The sequence below is a fragment of the Pinus tabuliformis genome, chromosome 7 (assembly GCF_031772625.1).
Source record: "Pinus tabuliformis cultivar Carrire ecotype Pingquan chromosome 7, CPIR1, whole genome shotgun sequence".
Taxonomy (NCBI): domain Eukaryota; kingdom Viridiplantae; phylum Streptophyta; class Pinopsida; order Pinales; family Pinaceae; genus Pinus; species Pinus tabuliformis.
Window position 1 is genome coordinate 1898564672 of NC_142293.1, and position 20085 is coordinate 1898584756.

The 20085-nt window shown below is 40.1% G+C and overlaps 1 protein-coding gene across 1 annotated transcript in view; it reads right to left on the reverse strand.

Annotated features, from left to right (window-relative positions):
- Positions 1-19554, reverse strand: part of LOC149256062 (uncharacterized) — a 37206-nt gene extending 17652 nt beyond the window's left edge. Inside the window, exon 1 of the mRNA XM_089457377.1 lies at positions 19232-19554. Within this exon, the coding sequence (XP_089313503.1) occupies positions 19232-19429 (198 nt within the window). The 5' untranslated portion in view covers positions 19430-19554. The remainder of the gene's footprint in view (positions 1-19231) is intronic.
- Positions 19555-20085: the final 531 nt, after the last annotated feature.

Sequence of the window (20085 nt, forward strand, 5' to 3'; positions counted from 1 at the left end):
AGGGCATAGATCAGTGCGCAGAGGGTTTGCAGAGGCAAAGGGAAGCTTTTTCGCCATGATTGTAATCTCTTTCTGAAGATTTGTTGAGCTAAATAATATAAAAACACCAAGATTGCAATATTTTCACCAATTGGGGTTTCATGGGTAAATTTGTGTGTATTATTCACTTGTGTGTTTGTCTTCAATTGTTGCTTATTTCCATTGCAAGATAGTTAGGAAACTTAGCATATTGTGATTTAAAGTTAAAGTTCAATTTCAACTCTTTACTTAGCAAAAATTCGCAAATTAGCTAGCTAGGTTTTAGAAAACTAACATAATGAGGCCTAGGATAAAGATCTGAGCTTGATTGATGGAGATATCTTGATGAGGAGCGTTTTGCTTGACCATCAAACACCTTGTTGATGAGGAGATGGCTTAAGTGAGGAGCACCCATGTGGCTCATCTTTTGCACCTAATGATGGAGATCTTCACCTTTGGGTGATGATGTCACCCTTGGAGGCCTTTTTGCTCACACGTGGGGGGTAAAAAGAAGTTAATTCTTTTGTTATATCATTGAAAGGGATATATTTTAAGGTTAACTTGTGACCTACTTAACTTGTTAACACCTACAATATTATTTTAAGGCTTGAAGTTAATATTATTTTAGGGCTTTCAGTTTTGATTTATCCCAAATCGACTTGGTTAGCCTCATATAAATAGAGGGGAGTTGATTTGAAGAGGATCATTATCACACACACTCATTTCTCTCTTGTAAAAGAGTGCACACCAGCTTCTTTTTCTCTCATAGATGCAATGGATCACTATGCTCGTATATTGCTTTAGGGAAGATAAAATTGCATGGTTGAACTTTACGTGGATAGATGAAGCGATGCTACAGTGAATGATGTTAATTTATTGTGAAGTTTTTCTTCAATTTTGTTGATGTCGTAGAATTAGGGTTTTTATCCAGTCTTCATGGTATGTTGTATCTTTTATGACTCTAAAATCTCCATATACAAGATTTGTCAACAAATATCCATCAAAGAAACTCTGAATAGCATTCCTTGACCTTAGATCTCCTCTTTGTGAAAGTCGCTACAGTTAGATTTAGAGGTTTGCCTCTCTCTCTCTCTCTCTCTCTCTCTCTCTCTCCATTCAAGGTCTTCCACCTTTGACCTCACCCTTTTGACTCCATATACCCAACTAATTAAAAGCTCTAGTCATTGTGTCACAATCTTTTAAATTTTATCTTCTTACTTTTCATGGTAAGCTACGTTTAAGGTTTGGCAAAATCTACATTAAATAGCATAAACACCTTAAATTTCATAGACCTAGGATTAGGGTTTGAATTTAATTGAAAAGGGAAAAATATCATTTTCATGCATTTTTAGCCATAATTCTCGGGCTAACTGTTGATCTAGATTGTCATTGATGTCAATATGGCAATATTATGGGATACTAAATGATGATATGATGAGATATGAGGACCCAAGGATTGAATACAGATATAATAGAAGCAGTGGACCCGAGGATGAAAGATATCGGAAGCCATCGGAAGAGAAAGAGTAAAGAAGAGAAGCCATCAGAAAACTATCGGAAGACATCGTGAAGCCACAGAGTAAGAGAAAGAAGTCATTAGAAGCCATCGAGAATCAAAGAGTAGTTATCACTAGAAGATAAGCCATCGGAGCAACAAACATCTGAGGAGCATTGCGGCGGAGGAGCATTCTCTTACAATTCGCTTTTATTGAAATATCACATATTCCCAAGAGAAAGAGTCGAAAGGTAGAAAACAGTGTTATCAGAAGAGTTAACATATTGAAGGAGTTAATGTATCACCGGCCAAAAACCAAAAACTCCGAAGTGCGATATTAGTTACGGACCCGATGGTCCCATTATAACACGCCCTAATCAATATCGCATTCGCTATACCGGAACCTGTGCATCACAAGTCTTAAAGGAATGTCACACTAAAACTATGATTGTGATATAATATGCGGACCCAAAATAGTTTATGGTAACAACCCTAATATAATATCACATCCGCCTATCGAAAGTTATCATTGGAAGATAAGCCATAGGAGCAACAAACATCAAAAGAGCATTGCGGCGAAGGAGCATTCTATTACAATTCGCTTTTATTGAAATATCACATATTCCCAAGAGAAAGAGCCGAAAGGTAGAAAACAGTGTTATCAGAAGAGTTAACATATCGGAGGAGTTAATGTATCACCGGCCAAAAACCAAAAAGTCTGAAGTGCGATATGAGTTACGGACCCGATGGTCCCATTATAACACGCCCTAATCAATATTGCATCCGCTATACCGGAACTTTCGCATCGCAAGTCTTAAAGGAATGTCACACTAAAACAATGATTGTGATATAATACGCGGACCCAAAATAGTTTATGGTAACAACCGTAATGTAATATCGCATGCGCCTATCGAAAGTTACGTATCACAAGTCATAAGAATGTTACAATCAAATCCGATGATTGCGATAGTATTGCGGACCTGTTGCATCATTATAATATGACTAACATAATATCGCATCCGTTGAATCGCAAGTTTCAAAGGGATGTCAAACCATCGATTGCGATAGAGTTGTGGACCCGATGGAGTTATCAAAGACAGTTTAATAGAATATCGCATCCACTCCGTCGACAGTATCAATATCTGCAATATCGTAAGGCAGAGCATGTGCACACTTGTAAAACCTCCATATGGGTATAGCCTCTACTATGAGATTTCTGGAAATAAACAAGTCTCCGATATATTTTGTAATGTGCGACCTCATACAACAAGTCGGCCTCCCTCCAATAAACGTGTCTTTTGGGTATTGGTGAAACCCGTATAAATACAAGTCAAATGCTTCACCTCAAGGATGGATCTCGGGTATCAATCACAGAGAAGTAGGACAGTTCACAACTCGTGAACGTGAAGGAACAGAAGAAAGGAAGCCGAAGGTTGAGCGAGCGAAAGAAAAAAGCCGAAGGTCCAGCAGAAGAAGAAGGAAGTCGAAGGTCGAGCATTCTGTTGACTGGGTTATTCATTGAAAGGCTTGGACCTATAATGAATCCGTAGAAGCACAGCCCACGACCTGTTAAAAGACTGCATAGACAGGATTGTTTTTGAACGCACAACCTGAAGCAGCGACAGTCACTCCTCTGAAGCAATTACTCCTGAAGCGTTACTCCTGAAGCAGTTACCGTGACAGTAAGAACAAAGGGTAGAAACAGAGAGTTGTTTTTGTGCAGACATTGAGGCCTAGCGCAGATATCTTGTTGAAAAGCATCAGCAAATCTTGAAGATATTATTGAAGATCATGATGCATTGTTGAAATCATCATGAGGTAACTTTGCAGACTCTATTGGGCAATATGAAGAATTGTGAAGACTCCTTCATATGAAGACAGGTTGTCATTGATGAAGTAGCATGGAGACTACAGTGAAGCTATAGATTGACAAGAAATCAATGAAGAAGATTTTGGGAGTCGTGAATTACTATAAAACATATCTAGACAAAGTATAGTAGTGGGTTGGAGCCCAAAGGGTTGGTGCCCTGAAGGTTGGAGCCTCGAACAAACAAGGTAGGTGCCTTGAAGGATAGGGTTGGAGCCCTAGAGGATCGATGTCCTCAAGAAACCAAGTCGGAGCTTGTACCAGAGAAGGGTTGGTGCCCTAGGGATTGGAGCCTCTAAACGCAAGGTCGGTGCGTTGAGAAGATAGGGTCGGTGCCCTAGAGGTTGGAGCCTCACAAAAGACCATGTTGGTGCTTGGCAACAGGTTGAAGCCTAGGGAATTGAAGATCGGTGTCTTCATCAAAGGTTAGAGCCCTATATATTATACTTGATTCGTTGTAAAGATTATATTAATAAAAGCATTTATTCATATTGCTTATTTTACGTTCTAAATATAATTGATTTAACTGGTAAAAGTAACAATTGAATAGGAACACTAATTCATCCCCCCCTCTCAGTATTTCCAACACTAACGTCAAGGGTTTCCTAGTTTTTTTGTGCATTTCAACCATTGAAAATTTTGCTTTCATCTTCCCTTCTTTACTAATTTAATAGCCTTTGATATTTTATTGTTTATCATCATTTATAGCCTATTTTTATAGTTGTCATAAATTTTGAATGATCTAGAATATTGTTATCTCAAACCTTAATTTATAACAACAATTGCTTAATTGATGGTAGCATGTGTTTGGAATCTATTTGAGCATCTTCAGGACTTATCTCGACCCCTAGACTTAGCCATAGGTTCTTTGTACTCACCACTTCATTCTCACCCAAAGCCCTATCTTATTGAACACATTTATAATGTGTCTAATTAATAGGTTCCTAGGAGGGTATTTAACCTGAGAATTCCTTATGTTACTTAATCTTTAAGGCCTATTGGGGAAACCTTCTTTGTGGGGATAATATCCATCCACAAAATAGCATGGGAAATAACCGCTTAGGTGGCAATGGTGATTGGTCTCATTGTTGCCCTAGAACTAGAGTGCCTAGTGAAGCTTTACACTAGGCTACTAGGTTTTGTGGTAATAAAGCCAATGTAGCCTTAGTATTTTTAAGGCAAATTATTAGGCATTCTCCAATTTGTGTATGAATCAAAAGGTAGTATGGATGGTTGGGTAATCTCCTTGAAGGGAATGATGAGCATTGTGGTATTATTGGGGCTTACCATATGTGGAATCCACTGGTGGGTAAATAAATATGTAATGTATGGCCCTACGCTTCCAAAGGGAGAAGCTTGTAAGAAGAAAGAGAAACCACAAATGGGATGATGGAGAACTTTTAGTTCCTATTGACTTCAAGATATGTGATTGCTAATCGGTGGAATATAATAAGAAAAAGAAGTAAACTGTTATAAGCATAGAACATACCATAATTTAACAAAATGAGTACATTCCTTTATTGGAATATGTCCTCCCTATCTGAGAGGGAGAGATAGACACATCATTCTGATCTTCACCTGGGAAGACAGAATGGATGATTGGGTAATTATTTGGCATCCGATACTCTTTGAGGATGAGATAGGGCATCCAATAGAAGAGTAGTCGTGGAGGACAAATATTCTTTGAGGGTTGGGGAGTCCAAAATAAGAATAGTCCTCATGGAACACACCCTGAGTACCCGAGTAAGGGATGTTCCAAGAGAGACAAGGATGAGAGTGTCTATAAATCATTGGTCTCGCCAGCATTGAGCTCGGATCTTGTGGATAGATTGAGTTGTTAGTCAAGGCCTTGCTATGTGACAATGTTGGTTGGTATGATGCTATACAAATGAGTTACCAATCCAAATTCTTCTTATGAGAAATTCTTCAGATTAAGAATGACCAAGTACCATTATGAATACCTCCCTAGTTAAGAGGGAGTGTTGAAAAGTGTAACTAGGTTCGGTCTTCCTATTGACATGTAATTATGATTTAATGTAATGAGACGTAAAGAAGAAAAATAAAATTATTGTATTGCTTGCTTCATGGGTTTCATGAGCAAGAGATTTTATTTTTGAGTCAAGGCTCCCATTGAGAGCCTTTAGCAATTATTTGTCATCTACTCATAAAATATTAGAGTCATTGTCATGTAATGAAGTCATGTTACACTTTGTAAAAGGTCATACTTGTCTATGTAAAGTATCCTCTAAGACCTTATCACTTATCCTCTTCAAGTCGGCCTACAACGATGGAAGAACTTGCTAGAAGAAGTCGGACTAACCACTAGTGATCATGTCGGCCTAAAGGACATGTGTTGAGGTGTATATAGCCACACTCAGCCTCACTTAGAGGCAAGCAACTCAACAAGCATTCGGTCAAGTAGAAGTATGAAGAAGAGGTCAAGTAAAAGTGCGAAGAAGAGGCTCCAAGCAGAAGTGCGAAGAAGGGATAACAAAGGAAGGATTCTTCTGAGCATAACAAAGGAGAGTTTCTTCTAGGTTAGCGAAGGAGAGTTTCTTCTGGGTCAACAAAGGAGAGATTCTTCTAGGTTAGCGAAGGAGAGTTTCTTCTAGGGTCAGCGAAGGAGAAGTTTCTTCTGGAGATAGCGAAGGAAGGGTTCTTCTAGGGTACTTGTTCTGGGTGACCGAGCCAGAGACTAGAAGAAGCAGTGCGAAGGATAGAGACCGAGTTTCTCTAAAGGAAGCCAAGGAGAGCACTTCAAGATCAAGAAGAAATTCGAGGAAGGGAAGAGGCAGAGCATTAAGGTTAGTTACAAGGCTCTTGGGAGGATACTAGAGTCAAGGGCCTTTGTCATGGTCTCGGTATTCATCAATTGAAGATCTAGAAGAAGAATTTTGATCAGATTTTCCTCTCAAGAGGTGATAGGTTTTGGCCCTGCCTAACAAGCCTACATACTGTGTCACTTGTCTTATATTGTGCATATTGGTAATTGTCTTGATGAAAAGAACACAATAATAACATAACGAAGAAAAAACGATAAGCTAAGAAGTAAAAGTATATCACAAGCAATATCAAGTAGAGAAATCTTTTAACTATTCATAGCCTAGATTTCTCAACAACTTCAACCTGCAATTTTCGGCCCTGCAACAACTACAAAAACCCTAGAATCTTCGCACATGTGAGAAAATGATCACAATATTCAATTTTTCGGTTGCATCTTAGGATGCTTCTTTCTCCTATACTTTTTGTTGCTTTTTCTTCTTCTTGCTTGAGATCAAACTGTAGAAGTGTGTCCAAGTGAATCAAGCTCCCTTCCTTTATATATTCTTTTCATGTGGTCGAATAGGCCTTGTTACCCACCATTTTGTGGGCAATATCCCTAGAAGAAAAATTTCTCCAAGATGGTCCTCAGCGAGCAACCAACAACGACCAACTAGCTCGTTGTGCCACTTCTCTGCCACCTGAGCCAGCCATGTGGTCCTTCACCCATCTGCCATGATCATATGTTTGAAGGTGGGCCTCCCAAACCTAAAGGTATGCCTTGTCATTTGGTAAATGAGTATTGTAGTTTGCTTATCATGGACACTTTTGGGCATGGATTGATGGGGGATTCAGCGGAAAGAATGGGCTAAGTCTGTGCTCTTGTCCCCTAGACCTCTTTTTGGATATTAACCTTGGGTTCTAGTCCAGTGAGATCTCTTTTATTGACCATCTGGCTTTAGGGATGGTATTCCATAGGAAACCCTGATTTTGGTTGTGTGGTCCCACTCCCTCATCCACATATACTCCCCCTTTTCCACTCATTATTACCCCATTCATCATTTCTCCCACTTGGGTCCACATTCCTCCACTAGGTCCACATAGGGCTAGCTCTCCCCTTCCCCTTGCCCACACCTTGGGTCAATCCTAGAATGATGCCCCGAAGGTTGATGCAACTGAAAAGAAAAGTAAAAGCATAATTGGCCACATTCAACTGGGAAAATGTACCACAAAATGCAAAAGATGGTCGGGACAAACACATTTAGCACATGGGCAAAATCCAATACATGAGCTCTACCCCATAATCATGGCCATCACCCTGGTTGCTATAGGTTCTATGAACCTCCTTCATTATATAGGAAGCCATGATTATCCCAACCCCTGGTGGGCATTGAACCGCCCTACCTTAAAGGGGGTATCCACCATTGTATCTCACACATCGTTCTCTTACCCCTTGAGCGCCAAGTAGATAATTAAAGAAAAATCATAAAAGGCAAAAGGCATATAAAGAAAAATGGAAAATCAAGGTCAGGGCACCTCATGTACCACGATTGCTCCCTCCTATACATTACATAGCCAAGTGTGAGCTTCTCTTCTACTAGCTACCCTTGTACCCTAGCATGTGGCCCAAGGTTGCCCCTTCTCATTCCCTACGCCATTCACCTCTTTATCACATGCCACAACCTTTTAAAGAATGTAACTTGGACATATTATCCCCTTTAAAAGTAGAAACTACCTAATGGGAAACTTGGTTAACCCCATTTGGAGTTTGGAGACATTAGCACATGCCAAAGCCCATTATGAAAGGGCAAGCCATTATGAAGTCCCCACCTATGGTCCATGGTTTGTGAGCTCTTTTACTCGATTTCCATGATGACTTGTTGTACTGGAAGACTATGGGACGCATTGGATCTTATGGAGGATTGCATGTGGTCTCCATCTAGGGTTTGGTCTCCCTATACAAAGTCCTAACACTCCAGCGAGCTACATTGGCACATGTAGGGTGTGTGTTGAGAGCCATGGGCCTCCACAGTAGTAGACAGCACTCCATGGATCCACAGAGATGTTTAGAAATTGCTCAAGATTCACCTATTGGACGAGGAAGATGCACCTGGTTCACCTTTGCCCAGCCAGCCCCACAGATGAACCATGCACTTGGCAGTTGACCCAAGACTTGTATGATGATGTGGCATCACCTACACCATCATCTAAGCCCTTACAGATGATCTATAGGCATCTTCGACTTACTTGGAGACCCATGAGGTCACATGTGTGCCCTCATAGCCATTGGGAGCACCACGGGTTTATTATGTGGAGAACAAGGGGACAACCCCTTGTCCATTACTTTTGGAAGTCCAACTCATCATTTTGGCACTTATGGACTTCATCGGGCCTCTTAGAGAGCCCAACGACATGCATTATTGATCCTTCGACCTCTCGGAATGCTCATTGATCTGGTTTGGTGGGCTTGTCACAAATAGATAGTTATTTGCACATTATTTTAGTTGATGGGCTAATGTAGGCTCAAATTAGGTAATTCGAACTCCTAATGAGTGTATAAATAGGAGAGACATGAATTCATTTGTATCATCACTTTGGATTGGATCATTCTTCTCTTTAGAGAATTTTGCACTTTTTTTGGGATGATGAATTGGAGCATGGATGAATTTTGATGTTTGGAGTATTTTATCTTGGAGCTTCTTTATTGTCAAATTGTTGATGGTTGGATATGTTCTATTACATGTAAGTACACACATTTAATGTTATTCTTGTTTTACTTTTGTCATATGCATTGAATGGGATTTTCGCTATACTAGGGCTAATTGTTGCATTGCATAATTGCAAATTTGTGGAATTATTGTTTCTATATAGCATCTCTCAATGTTTGGGCCATGTATATGAATGAAATATCCTAGGGATAATTCCACCAATGAATTTATCTTGATAAGCCATCTCTTTTTCCAAGCGAAGTATAAAAGCTTTGAGGTCTCTTCTTCTTGCCCTAAAGGCCAAGCGAAGTAGTCCTTAAGGCCTCCTTGACCGAAATACGAGTTCCTTTCTCATCATTCTCCTAGACTCCATTCTCCCCAAGGGATTAGGCACTGGTCCACCAATAGGTGATCACTCAAAGAACATTTTTCTCCACCTTTCCCTTTCTCTTCTAGGTCTAGCCAAGTTGGGTCACCTAGGGCATCACTTTCTCGACAAAATAGCCAAAGAAAAAGTTTGATCTCCTAGCCTCTACTGCGTTGGTGTGTCCTCAAGGCCTCCTCCAAATTTGAAGCCATTCCGACAGTGGAGTTGTGAGATAACCCAAGCCCTAGCTCTGAGATCAAACTTTGCCCTGGTATTCCCTAGGCTAGCACCTCATTAGGATCAATTTGACACTTTCAATTGGAAATTCTTGCTTTGATCCTTTCCCCTTCCTTGTCTGGGTTAAGAACATCATTGGTTGCTAGATCTCTCTCCTTACCTAGGGTGGGTCCACTTGGTCCCATATCTTTGAAAGGTCAATTCCTTAAGAACTATTCGGGAAGTCAAGTTCAATAAGGATTTTAGGATTGGGAAACTCCTTTACAAGGCATATTCCTCTAACCTAACCCTCAAATCCTCACCTCCTTATCCTATAAATCTTTGTACCTTGCTTGAAGAGCAAGTAAGCTCCATTCTTAACCCCCTTCTAGGAAAAGGATCATTAAGGTCACTTCACATCCATTGGTTGATTCATCCTTCACAAGTGACTTTCTATATACCAGGTCTCCTCCCATCGGTGAAAGTCCGTAAAGAGTAGGGAGTCTTAGCTGAGGTGACAGTGGGCTAAGCCTCCATTGTTGCCCTTGACCTAACAATTGTCCCTTTAGGAGTCCCTTTTATGCCTCCTACTAGTTTGAGAAGTAACAAGCCTCTTTTAAGCTGACTTGTTCTTGACTGGGCCGACTTGGTCTTGGAGATCTTTTTTACTTTCTTAGACTCAAAAAAATTATTTACAAGTTACAACTTGCCCAATAGGGTCTTATACAAAAGATAATGACTCTCTTGACTCTATATAAATATTTTCTTGACTTGACAAACCCTAAAAGCTTGAAATGCATGCTTGACCTAGATGACTATTTTAATGAAGCATGAAACCCATGCCAAAAAATAATATTTTTCTTTCTTTCTTTTTCTTCTAACATAAGGTATACATAATGACACGAGTACAATGACAATTACGAAGACCAAAACTAGTTACATTTTCAACATGTCAGAACCTTATGGACCCAGAGAGGGAAGATGATGAAATAGGGCATGTAATGTGTAGAGTGGAGTGAAAAATGTGGAACGGGTAAATGAGACCACGCAACCAAAATCGGGGTTTCCCAAGTAGTGCCCATCTTGAAGCTATAAGCTAATAAGGGAGATCCCATGGGACTAGGTTTGAGGATTAAACCCCCATTTAAGGTGAGGGACCTAGTCTACAGTCAAAACCCTTCCTCCTTCCAAGTCACCCAATAATCTATACCCAATGTGCCTAAGGAAAAAGCATAAGCACCTGATTGCACAATGAAAGACATACCTTTAAGATTGGATGGCCCACCTTCAAACATACTCCCTTGACAGATGGGCGAGGGCACAATGAAAGACATACCTTTAAGATTGGATGGCCCACCTTCAAACATACACCCTTGACAGATGAGCGAGGGCACAATGAAAGACATACCTTTAAGATTGGATGGCCCACCTTCAAACATACACTCTTGACAGATGGGTGAGGGGGCATACAACTGGCTTAAGGAGCAGAGATCAATTGGCACATATATCGGCTACACTAGTGGTTGTCGAGGGCTACTAACTGCCAGCTGAAGACAAATCTAGGAGAAGAATTCTCCTATGGGGTCACCAACTGGTGGTGGGTAACACATCTTTCCTTCTTTGAGAGGGACCATGTCCTCTTCTTGAGTTCTTGTCAAACTTTCCAAAGGATTTCTTATCAACTTTTCCAAAGTTCCTTATGCCAATTTTTCCAAAATTTCTTCTTTCCCTTACTTTTCTAGTATGGGTTGTAGGTGCTTGAGATTCTTCATTCTCGAGTTCTTATGGGTCATTTCTAGACAATAATCTTGCTTCTTCTTCAACACAATCAATCCATAAATCATCAAGTGAAGGTAGTTGTCCACGTGCACAAACTCCTTGAATAAATGGTTCCCATGAGGAAGGAAACCCATTGAGAGCAACTGAAACAAGTTCTTTATCCTCAATAGTTTCTCTAATGGCTACGAGTTCATCTTTGATTGAATAGATCCCTACAACATAAGAGTCAACAAAATCTGATCCAGTCATTTTAATGTTGCGAAGACAATTCTTCAAGGCTAGCTTCCTATTAGTATTGCTATTTGCATATAATTTTACTATAGCACCATGCATTGCCTTGGCATTCTTTAGACCAAAAACATGAGGGATCAAATGATCCTTTATAGAATCTACTAGGTTTCTCTTTGCCATAGCTTCATTCTTCTTATATTTGGTCTTCTCTTCAGCACCCTCTAGTTCTGGAATATATTTTTCTAAATGATTTAGAAGATCATTTTCTTCCATGATAAAGATTATTCTAGTGTTCCATGATCTGAAATTTATGGCAGCATCCAACCTATCTTCAACTCTAACACTTGGGGCTATTTGAAGCAAGTAGTCCAAAAAATTAATCAAGCTACTAGGGTACTTGACTCAAATGCTTCATCTTAGTAGCTGCTACAATGCTTGTCTCAAATGCTTGGTCTTAGTGGCTACTCTTTTTCAACAAGGCTCTGATACCATGTTGGTTTTTCTACCATTGAAATTGATCTTCTGATTTTGATAATTACTCCTATTGATTTCCAATCAAATTATCTTTATGCCACTTATATCACTGAGCAATTATACACAAAAAATCTCAACAATAATATAGTAAAGACAATAAGATCAAAAGAGATAGCCTAGCACAATAGAAACAACTTTTACCTTGGGAAAAACCCAACAAACTTTTCTACTAAGGAGAAATTGTTCTTCAAGTATAATTTCAAGTCCAATATTGCCCTATAAATCTGTGCCAAAATACCAATTAAATATGGTCAAATTCTACGCCAAAACCTCAATAAAAATTATCAGTCAAATTTGGTCAAAACTGATCAAAGCCTCCAAAAAATGCATGAAAGTCAACTCTGGTCAAAGAGGCCAAAATTCAACCTGAGGTCAGCTGGTCAAAGGGCCAAAATTCAACCTGAGGTAAGCTTAGCCCTATGGTCAAATCCCCTATGGTTAAAGCGCCTAGAACTGCAATCAAAACAAGTCTAATAGATCTTAATTTTAGTGGTCAACTCAGCAGTCAAAACTTGCTTTCTTTCTCAGTCAAAACTTGTCAAAACTAATTCAAACAATAGCAAGAATCTTAGTCGAATAATGGCAGATCAAACTTGGTCAATGGTGGTCAATAAGCAGCTTCAATCCTTGGTCAAACCTCAGAAATTCTTCTTCTAAACTCACATGTGTGAACAAATCGTTTGGCCAATTTTGGAGGCCCATTGGCATGCAGGGAATACCTCCGATGCTCCCCAAAAATCAACAATTCCATAGTTTGCAATCATCTTCAAACCACCATTAGCATGCAATAATCTTCAAATCACCATTTGCGAGCACCTATGTTGCACTTCTAGGAACCCGGCGTTTCGGGTCGTACCCATACTCAAAACTCTGAAACTCGACCATCATGTAATCATTTATGAGAGTTAATGTAAACTTGGTTTTCCTTCTAAATTATCATTTATGGGTCCTCTCTCTCTCCCTCTCGGTTCGGTGCTTCGTGCAACTTAGGCGAGCACTTAATCAACAAAAGACATCAACTCTTAGTTAAACTTAGAAATGTTCTGGGTATTATTGAGCCCTAGAGTCAAATTCCAAAAAAATGGTGGTAAGCCTTAAACAACCATTTAGTAGAAGACTTCAGCTTCTTCCCATTGGGTTTGTGGCAATCCCAAACCACCAAATTCAAAGAGCACATTTAGCCATTCGCAATTGTCTTTCATCTTTTTGCTTTGTCACATATGTCCATTCAAATTAATGAATGGAATGTTAGACACCTAATATGTTAGGGTTTTGGTGAGGAATAGGAATTGTCATCAAGAGTCTAAGAGACCTTGGAAGATGAATCCAAAGGTCATACATCTTGAATTTATATGTGTATCATTTGAATAAAATGCAACTCAGACTTACCTTTCACTCTGGTGTTCAATCCAAGGTACAAGAAGGCTAGATAAACGTAAAGAAGCAGATTAGCAAGAAACACAAACCAATTGGTACATGAATCATTGTTTCTTGCTTCTTATTTATCACTATAGTATGTAGGCCTAATTGTTGTTCGATGTTTTGATTATTGTCAGGAAGATTGTATGTTAGTAAGTGAGTTGATAGAGACCAACCCTCCGTTTGAACTTGGAATAAGATTGTTGGTACATAAATCATTGTTACTTGCTTCTTATTTATCACTATAGTATGTAGGCCTAACTATTGTTCGATGTTTTGATTATCGTCAGGTAGATTTTATGTTAGTGAGTGAGTTGACATAGACCAACCCTCCGTTTGAACTTGGAATAAGGATGTGGAGGTTGCAATTGTGACCCACCTTTTTGTATTAAATTCCTATACATATTTCTTATTAATAGAGTTTAAATGAAAGATCTATTTCAAAAAAAAACGGTTGTTATGACCTGTTAGGTGTCGAATTTCCTTGAAATTATGCTATTGCTTGAATGAACAAATGTGAAACTAATTTGTAACCCAAGTCACAGAATTTCTCTACCAATTTGCAACTGAATAGAACATAAATAAAACACAGTCACACGATAGCAAAAGCAAAATAATTTCTAGGGAACCCAACTGGGAAAACCCTCTGCTAGCTGTAGAAATTTTATTAACAAAGTTTGAGAAAATAGAATTATTACAAGTCAAATTGTTTCTCTAGAGAACAAGCTCATTCTCCCTGCTAGTACTTAGCTCGAAACCTGCTTGTAACAACCCTGTCCTTGGCTCCTAAATCCTTGCGCTGGCCCTAGAAATTTCCTCCTATTTCCTAGTGTATACCAGCAAGAATTTCCTCTGCCAAACACTGCATATAGGCCTCTCCTTCTCGCTCTTCCTAGCTCTACTAGCTCACACACACAAACTCATGCTCCTTATTGTCTTGTCTCACAAACTTGTGCTCACACAAAACAACGATCAGAGATATGCCTTCGTCCTCCTTATAAGCAATTCAACCCATCTATATCTAGAAAATTTATTTTTGGAACTCCAACTTGTGATTGACTAGTTAACTGAGTCTAACTGACACATGTAACTCGTACTAGCCACAAATAACCATTGAAACTTCTAACTCGCACTAGGAGACAAACAACTAAGCCTCCAAGTATCTGCATGAGTTAAAATGCTTCATGAACTCGTCCTAACTTTTAGGAACTTGTGCACGCTAAAGGCAAGATTGCTTGTGGTCTCTTTGACTGAGGCATAAGTCAAAGAAGGCCTTACTTGCTACACTTTTCAACACTCCCTCTTAGTGAGGAAGGTGTTTCTGGAAGAACCTCATTCACCTGAATTTGTTTCCAACACTACCATGTTCTCCACTACTACAATTGCTCCCTCTAAACTAGAAGAATTCCCTACTTTCTTTTGTGGAACCTGATCTGAAGACCTGTTCCTTCCAACCATGCACTGCGAGTCCATCACTTCAATCATAAGTGCCATGTACCCTATGTACCTCTATGCCTACTTACTATGGCTGAAGGTGGTACTCGAAGATTCGACTCTCTCCTAATCTCCCTTAAACAAATCCTCTACCCAATTGGTTCAAACTCTCCCTACTGGGAGTCACTAAATGAGTGGTTGCCTCCACTCGCCCTGGGCTATACTCCTCATCATCCTGCTGGTCAACCCAACTGCTAACTAGTTTAGACTCAAATTGAGATACTAGTTGAGGCTCCATCTTGAGTAGCTTCTTCTCAGGTACTCTAATATGCTCTTGCTTTAAGGAATCCCTCTCAACCATCACTTCTATACTCTAAGCTCCCCCTACCTTGTTGCTCAAGGTTGCACTTGTCTCTACCTGGAACTTGTAGAGATTCTTCTTCCTTACACCAATCTTCTTCTTACATCCAGAAGCTAAGTGTCAGAGGTAAGCCTTACCTCTATGAAAGATGACATCATAACCCTTGTCCTGAAGGGTAGCTACCGAAACAAGATTCTGCTTTAATCCTATAACATAGAGGGCATCTCTGAGATGGAGAGGATTACCTGACTCCCTCTAAAAACTAACAATACCAACTCCTATAGCCACATACATACAATCATCACCTAGCTCAATCTGAAACCACATGTCCTTCTCCTTCAGGTGGCTGAAATTCTTCTTATTCCCGGTCATGTGGAAGGATGTTGTCGAATCAATATATCATACACTGTTGTTTATTGAGCTTGCCATGCAAGCTATCATAGAGAAATATTTCTCAAACTAGGCAAAAAATGCATCTACCTTCACTGATGCAACTACATGATCCTTATTGGACTCCTTCCGCTTAGGATACTTAGTGGCATTGTGTCCAAACTCATGGCAATGGAAGCACTTGATCTTGCTTAGATCCTTCTTCTTGCCCTTCTACCTGGACTCCGCCACTGCTTGGCCCTCCTTGCCCTTGGCCTTGCTACTCTGGCCTGCCAAAGCAAAGTTCTCCTCTTCCTCTGTCTTCATCGATCTACCATCTTTGGTCCCTCTTTGGATCACTTCTTGAATGCAGTCAATCCATAACCTTTCCCAACAAGGAAAATTTCTCTACCACTGACAGCATCCTAAAACCCATACCAAGACTTGTGAAGTCCTAAAAGAGCAAAACTCACAAGGTCATGCTCTGGTACAATCACACCCACACCACCTAGCTCATCTCGTACCTTAGTGAACTATGACAAATACGTGACAATGGGCTCATCTGAATACTCCTTAGCTTCTCCTTAAGAGCAAGCTTCCTAGTATCACTAGTACTCTAATATAATTGTAAGATGGCTTGATACAGCTCATGTGTTGTCTTCTTCTCAAGGATATGAGGAACTATATGATTTCTGACCCCTTCTAGAATAATTCTCCTTGTCTTGATATCACTCTTGTTATGTTGAGCCAATTGTTAGGGAACTTGAGGTGGCGCTATTGCTCGCTTGTTAAACTCTCCCACCCCATTATCTTCTAACACTATCGTGATCCTCCCTTTCCAAGAGACAAAGTTAGAGGCTCCCTCTAAACAGTGGCCTGCTCTCAATCCTTGGTACACCATCCCCCTTCCCCAGAGAGCTCTCCAACACCTACACATTAACAGCCTTGTAGTCCTTCACAATAGGCTGAACTTAGGGCACAAATCAGCCACTAACAGCCCTCCACAATACTGTACTATGACTGATCTACAAGTTGTCCAACCTGGACACATCAACCTAGTAAAAAAGCTTGGAAGGACACAACAAGCCTCTGTTTGGATGATGATTTTTGCCCTAGAAATCTCCTCAGCCTGTGCACTGTATTCTGAGTTTTTTTTCTTGGCTTCAGTTAGGGCTTCTAACAATCCATATCAGCCCTAATACTCTGCCCTAAAACTCCTCATACAACTGTGCAATTCCTCCATTTCAAGGCTCCTACACCTGTGCGGTTGTTCTATGTGATTGTGGCCAAGGTTTAGCCACCTTATAGGCCCCGCGGCCCTCCCAAAAAGGAGATTCGTCCACCTGCAATAACACAGAGCAACCTGCAACCTGAACAAAGAAAGAGCACCCTAAACTTGCACAGCAAACTTGCCCAAATTTGTCCTCAAACACTTCGGCCTGCCCTCTGTCTATCTCAACCTCCCAAACACAGAAAAGATAATTCAAATTTCGTCCTTTCTTCTCTTGGCAAGACTCCTTTAGGCTGCAGCTCCCTTATCTATCCTTCATCTTGATATTTGCAGTTGTGACCTGTGCTTGTCTTTATTCCATTCCTTACTCTGATACCATGTAAAATTTCCTTGCAATTCTATTACTGCTTGAATAAACAAATCTTAAACTAATTTGTAACCCAAGACACATAATTTCTCTACCAATTTGCAGCGGAATAGAACAGAAATAAAACACAGTCACACGATAGCAAAAACACAATAATTTCTAGGGAACCCAACTAGGAAAACCCTCTGCTAGCTGTAGAAATTTTATTGACAAAGTTTGAGCAAATATAATTATTACAAGGAAAATTGTTTCTCTAGAGAACAAGCTCGTTCTCCCTGCTAGTACTTAGCTCAAAACCTACTTGCAACAACCATGCCCTTAGCTCCTAAATCCTTGTGCTAGCCCTGGAAATTTCCTCCTATTTCTTGGCGCATACCAGCAAGAATTTCCTCTACCAAATACTGCGTATAGGCCTCTCCTTCACGCTCTTCCTAGCTCTGCTAGCTCACACACACAAACTTGTGCTCTCTATTGTCTTGTCTCACAACCTTGTGTTCACACAAAACGACGATCAAAGATGTGCCTTCATCCTCCTTATAAGCAATTCGACCGATCAATCTCTGGCAAAGAAGACCTTACTCGCTACACTTTTCAGCATTAGAACAGGGAAAGGAAATTCAGAATATTCAAATGTTTAGGTGCCTAACATTTCATTAAAAATTCCCACAGGGAAAACCAACAAAGAGAGGGCCTGCTGGTTCTTTCAGATTTCCAATGAGCAAAGAAGAAGAAACATTCAATTAATAGTTTGTGCAATGTCCTTCTGCAAAGATAGTTTGGAAGAAAGTTGTCGGGAAATTTTAGGCAAGATATAGTACCAACAGAGCAAAAGTGCACTGGTGAGGTCAAAAGACTCCTTTTAAGCGAGTAAAAGGAAATTTTCATTTATACAGAATATACAGATTCACATGCTGAGCTTACTGGCCAGTAGCAGAGAGACTTGGGTCTGATAATCTTATTTGGCCCATTGTTTGCCGAAAGAACAGGGATTTCCCTGTCTACCAATGTAATATTGACACTAGCTTCCTGCCAATCTATTCGATATTGGGGCTTCCAAAATTAAGATTGAACTAGCCTGACTAGGACAGTTTGGTCTTTGCTTATATGGCATCAAAATTTGCGGTGTTTTCAGTGCTGACATTACTATGTCTACCAACAGTTCTGCCATACCCATCTGGACTGCCATGGTAAGAGTGAAGGAGGTCAACAGAAGGAGGTCAACAGATTATTTAGCTGCCCACCAGGTAACTAAATGTAATGAGATTCTAAGGGATGAGGCTGGTTGCAAATGCTAGGCAACATCGGCAAAATAACTACCCCTTATACCTGGCACCTATGTTGAATGAAGCCCACTCTTTGTGGTGCAGCCTCTTGGGTGTCTCTCAACCACTTTTAAGATTTAACCTATGCGTTGAACAAAATTGTGTACAAAAGTTTCAAAAGACAATAGGGCAAAAGTTGCCGAGCAATACAAAATCAACGAAGTATAAGCAACAATATCCTGCGAAAGGAGAATTATGTTTGCAATCCTGTTAAAATTAGTCTAAAATTAGTCTGTTGCGCTGCGGTCTATTCCTAAGTGGATGCGATTATCACCGCTATGACCCAGGTTTTATTCTTCGTAGGCATGCCGTCTGATAACCGACACTAATAAGGCAAAAGCTGTAAAATCAAAAGTGAACGAAATAACCCCTTTACGACGTCCAATTCTGGCTTTTTTTAATTGGAATCAGTTAAAATTTGGTTTTTCATTGATGTAATGACGAAATCCAGTTGTTGAGACTGCATGTGTTGGCTGCCATAGGGTTTTTTACGTCTCTGACTGCATCTGTGGCATATATTTCAACCATTTTTGGGTGTTTAGGCTGGATTTGGCTCGCTGGAGCAGAGCAATGCCTCGCCAGAAAAAAGGTGCATTTTATGCCCTAGTTATCCAGCATGTAAAGCGAAAAAGAGACCACATTTAAGCTGTTGTTGTACACGATACAGAGTTTCATAGTTCCTCCATCTGAACAAAGGGTGTTTCAATAGCAGATTAAAAAAAATGACATGGCGTGAGTGATTGAATGACCCACCTGGTTAATCATACCTCTGACCGTGGATGTGTTATTCTTGACGACAGTGCGATGCAACACGCGAAGGCCCAGAGCCTGGAGAGTTCGTCTGTGGAGTTGCCTGGTGCCAGGGAGGCCCCTGACAAGAGTTATATACAGGCGTGCACTCCATGCGATGGGAGCGGCCGCTTTGGTGCCTCCATACACAAACATGCCCATCCCTCTTCCGATCTTTTCTCCTGCCTCAACAACGTATTTTCTCCTGTTCTCAACAATGGCGGATCCTGAATTTCGCAGAGTTGTATGCTATTGCTCCGTCACTATCATGGTATACATCAATTTAAAAGAAATTTAAGAAGATAAGCTATTTACATCACACACTCATTTTCAAGAGGATCGTGATTAAAAGTCATCCCCTTGTAAACAAAAGTGTAATTTTCGGAGTCATCGCTTCGGTAGCCAGAACTGTGGGGGATAAGGTCACCGTGGTCTTTTGTGGCTAGACCACAACCTATTCACATGGGCGGTCAACCAATTCCATGTAGTCAATCTGACTGCCAACGGTTAAATGTAATTGTAAAGTCATTTTTGGGTTTTTAGTTGAGTTTTGAACTATTTTTAATGAAATCACTATGAACCAACACCTAAGGTGGCTCTATGTCATAAGACCGAACCCTAATTTCAGTATTCATGCCAATCTTGGCTGGGGAGACTTTAGATGTACCTGAAACCCTATAAATTCACCATTTTTTTCATGAAGAAGGCATTAGTGGTTTTGAAGTTTTGTGTGCAGATTCTGGAGGTTATAGGCAGTTTTTGTTTTCAGTGTAACAGGAGCATCTAGAGTCAGAATTGGGAACTGTGATAGGCGTTGG